Source organism: Gastrolobium bilobum, unplaced genomic scaffold (assembly GCF_033153095.1).
Source record: "Gastrolobium bilobum isolate Gb01-03AN ecotype WA unplaced genomic scaffold, APGP_CSIRO_Gbil_v1 utg2146, whole genome shotgun sequence".
NCBI classification, from domain to species: domain Eukaryota; kingdom Viridiplantae; phylum Streptophyta; class Magnoliopsida; order Fabales; family Fabaceae; genus Gastrolobium; species Gastrolobium bilobum.
Genome location: NW_026896512.1, coordinates 101886 through 108705, shown reverse-complemented (window position 1 = coordinate 108705; position 6820 = coordinate 101886). Strand labels below are relative to the sequence as shown.

The 6820-nt window shown below is 36.5% G+C and overlaps 1 protein-coding gene across 1 annotated transcript; it reads right to left on the bottom strand.

Annotated features, from left to right (window-relative positions):
• Positions 1 to 1497: 1497 nt before the first annotated feature.
• On the bottom strand, positions 1498 to 3570 carry LOC133300178 (uncharacterized). The gene has a single exon (XM_061499689.1). The coding sequence runs from the start codon at positions 3469 to 3471 to the stop codon at positions 1558 to 1560; it is 1914 nt and encodes a 637-aa protein (XP_061355673.1). The 5' UTR covers positions 3472 to 3570; the 3' UTR covers positions 1498 to 1557.
• Between the last annotated feature and the right edge of the window lie 3250 nt (positions 3571 to 6820).

The following is a 6820-nucleotide window of genomic DNA, read 5'->3' as shown; positions in this document are numbered from 1 at the left end:
TTATAAAGTTCTGTATGAGTGCTGTAGTTTTTTCAACTTCAAATCTAGCAAAGAATTGCAAGACAATCCTTTTCTTCTTCTTTTTTCATATTTTTTTCAAGTAAAAGGATTGCATTTTTCATTTTTGTTCCTTCACGTTTTTGCCTCTGCCATTCTACCGTTAAGGGCTTCTTAGCAAGATGAATTTCTTAATTTCTTTTATAGATTAACCAACCACGGCTAACAAAAGCTCCAAATTTTTTCTCCATGCACGGTAATACACAAGTTTTTCATATAATTTTCAAACCTCTTATTCTCAAATCGAATTTTAGAGATAAGGTTTAAATAAAAAATCACGTTATAAAATCCATAATAACGTCTCTTCAAGAATCACACTTACACTGTTTCTTTATTTTACAAGTAATTTTAGGGGCAAAACGTAAAATGAAAAATTATCGGAAATGAAAATTCCAAAAATTTAATCGCATTAAAATTAATTATAGAGACATGTTTGTATGCTTAATAAAGACACTACATTGGATATCTCATGACTCTTGTTTTTTTTTTTTTAAAAGTCCTCTAAATTACTGACAAAGGCATTCTCCAACAAAATATGATGTCAAGAGAATGGTAGGAAGTTACAGTTAGAAATCCAATGGATTTATGCAATTATATGTTTTTTTTTTTCCCCCTCAAAACAAACTATTTTTTATGGTTGACATCATCTACGGTTTCTTTTCATTGAAGAGCATCTTGATCTACTTGTAAGACAAATTCAAATTTAAGCTCTGATTAGAAAACGTACTTAAAATTGCACTAATGATTAATCTCTACATGACCTCCCTCAGAATATGTTCATGAAAGCAACTTGTCAAAAGGAAAATATTAAGGCAAGTACGAAAATTATTTATCCTACAAGTTTTAATACAAATTCTCCACATCTTCTATTACAGACAAATAAGATAGCTGCAGAGAAAAAGATTGATAGCTGCAGAAACAAAGCTAATCTACGAAGATAAAAAAGCATAACATTGTACCATGAGGAAGTTGCTTCAGAGATCTTAAAATTAACAATTAATGAAATGAAAGAACAGTGAGATTATTAACTCAAACCACGAACAGGCCCAACCTTAAAGTTCTCCGTGATCTGTTCTTTTAGAGAACATCATGAGGAAGAGAATCAGTGCAAAGGTAATTTGCATGGACTGAAGCCCATTAAGCCATTCATTGAAAACATCCAAGGAATGAAATTACTCCCAACTAACAAACATGTTAGAAGGAATGAAATTATCTGGAACAAGACTTGAACACAAGCATAAATTACCAGTTCAATTTTACTTGTGACTTGTGCAAAAACGAAGAAAAAATGAAAAGATTACTTGTTATATATGAAACGAGTGCGGGGTTTGTCATTAAAGCACAAATTGACCCTCATTGGTTGCAATGATGATCATGGAGGAAAACCAGAAAAACTATGGCAGCATAATATATGAAAATAAGAATGAGAATTGTGCTTAAATGGTATACCTTATATATTCAATTATTTACATTGTATAAAATTCTCATTACAGGAGGCAATTAATCCAGCACAACTAGTTTTTGATATTCTGGGCCAGAAATAGCAGCTTCCATTGCATCTTCGGGGCTTAAATCCCCATCATTGTCCAAGAACAATGTCAGTAGATTCTTAGAGAAACCACTTACTAGTGCCACTCCTTTCTGAGTGGCTGTCACTGGAGTGGCCCTTGAGTCTCTCAGATTCCAAAAAACTATCTGAGGCACAGCAGAACCATACCCTTTCTCATTATACTTCCTAGTGATTGCTTGGTAATCAGTCTCCCAGGGGTTGAGGGATGCTTGATCAAACTCCATGTCACTGAATACAAATACCCTCCTAATCATCTGATCCTCCTTCAAATTCCCACTAACAGCCACTTCCAATATGAGATCAAACACCATCTGGAAATCAGTGTTCATCCCCCAATCCATATTCCTCACAAACTCTGTCTTGGACTCCAGATCATCCCCTTCAATCAAATGAAGCTGAGGCCTCTCGCTGAAAGTAACAACCTTCCCCTTCCAAGGATCCTCACTCAACTCAGACACCAACAACCCCAATGCCACAGACACCTCCATGGGGACCCCACTCATACTTCCAGAAACATCACACACAGCCAAACAATTCTTCATTTTCCCTTTCTTGAGCAAGTCATCCACCATTCTCTTCCACTGAAGCTCAGCCACCTCTCCACCATCTCCATCTCTCAAGGACCCAATAATCTGATGGGGAAGCAAAGCACCAGCTGCAATAGTAGCCTTCCCTGACTTCACATCCTGCAGGTACTTTTCAAACCGCTCCTTATCATGCTTCAGAAACTTCTCCTTGTAAAACTTCATGGCCACAGAGGCAACCCTGTTATAAGGAATCAAGTCCCAGCGATTGGCACCAATGTATACCTCAGGCAACTCTAACACCTTCCTCAGTGGCACCAGAACCTCCTTCCTCAAACGATCACGAACCCTGTAAGCATAATGCGCCTCCTCAACCCCCTCATACTCTTTATAAACCTCACGAGGGAACACCCTCCTCCCAATGCTCTCGCACAGCAACGTGGAACGATCAAAGGAAGAGTCCACAGAAGGGCACCATTTGGCAGCAAGACTGATTTTTCTCAACGACCCAGAATTCAAAAACTCGATATCTTTCTTCAAGCACTCGGCAAAGTGATCAGAGACGCGATCGTGGAGGAACCGAAAATCTGGGTCAATACCATAACGGTCAACGAGCTTCTTAGCCATGGCGATCCTCTTCTCTTCCCTCGCAGCATGTGCACTCTCCTTAACCGCCTTGGCCCTCACCATCTCCTCCATCACCCTCGTCTCTCTGGGCAACAACAAAGACTCATTCTTCTTCTTCTCGTTGTGCTTTCCCTTTGTTCTTCTTCCAAACCCTTGTTTTCTCTTCTCCCACTCTTCTTTCTGGGTTTTGCGAACTTCGTAATCTTCTAGAAGCCTGTAGAGGATTTCGGGGAGGTCCTTGAAGTAACCGAAATCTGCGAAGGAGGGAAGGTTGGCGGCGAGGGTTTTGGGGTGGTGGGCGTGGAGCCATAAGGCGGCGGCGTAGAAGCCTTCGCGGTCGGATTTTCCGGTGCCGCGGACGCCACGGAGGTTGGAGACGAGCTTGAGGGTGGTGAGGGAGTGGTGGGACCAGGCAAGTTCGAGCATGCGGAGGATGTTCTGTGAGGGAGTGTCGGGGACCACGTGGAAGAAGAAGTCAAGGCATGGGTTCCCTGAGGACAGGAACGTGGGAGACATGTTTTCTGTAAGGCCCATTTGAGGTTGTTGTAGTTGTTGTTGTTGTTGGACTGGGATGGAGTTGAATTTGGTTACCATAAGGTCCATGAAGGGGTTAGATATGGTGGCGGTGGTGGTGATAGCATTGGAGGTTGGCTTGGTGTTGTAGATTTCAGGTGGGCCTACAAGAGTGGCCATTTGGTGGTGTTGTGTTTTGTGTTTTGAAGTGAATGAGATGAATTCAGGTGTTTATAGTAAGTTATAGGGGTTGGGACAAAATTGGAGCAAAGCAAGAGACAGTGGATATGGTTGAATGACGATGATGTCTGGGTTGATTTGGGTGCAATTTATAGGAGACTATTTGCTTGGGGACCAAGATATACATTTCACTAGTGAATTTTAATATCAAATTCACTTTGGTGCAAATTCAATCCCCTAGACCTAGAGAATGTTTGTATGCGTCATTTTTTATGGAAAACAACTTTTTTTTATTAAAAATTGCTTTTAGAAAGTTTTTTAAGAATTAAATTAATTTTTAATGAAAATAAAATGTTTCTTTGGAAATTAAAAATATTAAAGTTTTAAAAAAATATTATTTACATGAAGGGTCGACTTTTCGCTTAGTTTTCTTTATTGACTCATGCTTGGTGGCCAAGTTTTAGTGGACTTTAGTTTTGTTGGAATCAGACAGGCTGAAACTGTAAAGTGTAACGTGGAACCGACTATTTTAGGAGATGTTTTAGGGGGTGTATAGGATTAGAATTTAAAACAAAAATTGAGATATGTTGTAAAATTAATAAGAACTATGGGAGAGATAGAGAAAAGTATTCTTATTGTATTGTCATACTACAATGATGCCTTATTTATAGGCTCGGGAAACATAAAGATTACAATAACTGAAAATATTCTCCATCGGTCATAATATCTTCAACAGCCATAACGTCTCCAATATTCATAACGGATATGGACAACCATAAATTAATTATAACACTCCCCCTTGGACGTCCAATAATCCAATTGAGAAGAAATATGTACGAGAAGTTGTCTCATTAAAAACATTACCAGGAAAACCCAATGGGACAAAACCATGGTGAAGAAAAAAAAGAGCGCAACACGTATTTCACTCCCCATGATGATAACATTATTTAATATCTTTGAGTTTACGCATCTCGATCTTGTAAACGAGCTTCTTAGAACTTGAAGTAGATAATGCCTTGGTAAATAAATCTGCCAAATTATCATTTGAACGAATTTGTTGAACTCCATGAAATAATTATACTTCCACTTGTGATCGAAATCTTGCTTGGGATCTGCCTTTGTGTGGCTCATTTAAATGACTTGAATTTATAATTATTCTAGTATCTTCGTGTTGGATAAGAGTATGATCCTGCTAATAAAACAATAAAGTAAAAATGTGAGGGTAAAAAGGGGATAATTCTCCTTTGGATGTTCACCCTTAATCATACGGTAATGGATTGCCTCATTAAAAACCTTCACAAGAAAAACCCAGTGGGATAAAAACTTGATGGAGGGAAAAAGAGTGCAATTATTATAACTCTCCCTTTGAATATCATCATAATATCTCCCCCTTAACTGAGCCACATAATTAATCTCTTTTATCACGCTATATACTATGCCCAATTGGCATTTCAAGATTAGGAATTTTATTTTTCACGGGATTGAAATAGATATTTTATTTATGTCTAGTGATCTCATAACCATTGGGGTACTCAATGGATTTCCTTTATCCATATACAATCTCTTTAAATTATAATTCAACTGATAAATATTTTATCAAGGCGATTATACCACATGCGCCTTTATTTCTTTAATCCATTTACTGATATTTGAAGCTTTATTCAACAAATTTCCCGAGAATTCTTATATGCTTCAAGAGTTTTAAATCCTTCTAGGATTTTATATAAATTTCATTATCGATCGAATAAGCCATATAAATAGGTTATAATAACATCCATTAGACGCATGTCAATTTTTCATATACTGCCAGATTATTAAAATATCTGAAGGTGATCTCATCCACCACAAGAGAATATATTTTCATATAATAGATGCCAGGATTTTGCAAAATTCTTGTGCTACAACAACTTCATTATAATTTCTGCACATTTGTACCCCACTGGCATTTACACCTTCGTGTTTGGACTACAGGTCCAGAAAACTTTAAATTTGAATTGCGTCTTTATATTTTGGCCAATCACCATCAACAAATCTTTAAGATCCTCGTCTTATTTCATCATTTCATTTTGTGCAAAAATATTGTCGACAATTACAGTTCCAAAAATGACATAACTAAGAGATCTCTTCATTTTCATTATTTTCAGGTACTTGAACCTCCCTTGAGGTTTGAACAAAGTTATGTCTTTATGTCTCCATATTGTGACCATCTTAATCATTTGCTCCTTTCCTCCCTTTTTAAGGATTTTTATCCTTGGAACCGATCATTTTTCTATGTACAATATAAATTGGAGCATGTACAGTTGGAATATTAGACTTATTGGTCAGTTAAATCATCTGGCAGTCGATGTATAATATATTTTTGCTCATATTTGCTTTGTGCGAGGATCTATGAGACAATGATAATGCATTATATATTTTCCAACTGTTTATTCTCTCCCCCTCATGTTGGAAAGACTGATAACAATAATCCACTAGATCTTCAGTCATTATTTCAAAATGTTATATAAGAAAATTCATATCCAACATATATTTCCAACTATATTTGGGATTCATCTTTGTGCGTTGTGGTGGAGTAATTAGAATATAACACTGTACATGGCAACCGCATGAATAAGCCAGTGTGAATTAATAAGCCAGAAATCTTTCCAAGCTGTAATTAGAATATTACTGTACCACGAAAGTGGTGGATTAATAAGCCAGTGTGAATGGATCATCGTGATTAATATAACAGTGTAATGAATTTTTGAGCAACAGTAAAAAAAAATTGATAAACAACAGTAAAAATGGATCATCGTGGTATGAATGGTGAATTTTTGATATAACAGTGTGAATGGCAAAAGGTTTATACCACGAAACAGCTTGATAAACAACAGTAAAAAAAAAATTGCTAATGATCTTCATGATTCACGAAACAATTATTGAGCATATAACACTGTACATTCAGAATATTACTGTACGCTAGCTAGAAATCCTAAAAAAAAATGCAAGATAGAATTGCACGGGAAATGATGATAAAGAAAGCATGTAAACACTGTACATGGAAATTCTCAATCGGACAAATAAATTTATGATGGATTCTATAATGCATATGATTATAAAATATCAAATAACAATAAATCAGAATTATAATTAAGTGTACCTTATTGGATAATCACAAAGTCAAAGAAAAACTAGTGGCAGCAGCACCTATGAAGCAGTAGTCTCATGCTGATAACGTGTTGTAAAATTAATAAGAACTATAGGAGAGAAGAGATAAGAGATAAGAGAGATAAGAGAAAGTATTCTTATTGTATTGTCATACTACTCTTCAACGGTCATAATATCTTCAACCGTCATAACATCTCGAACA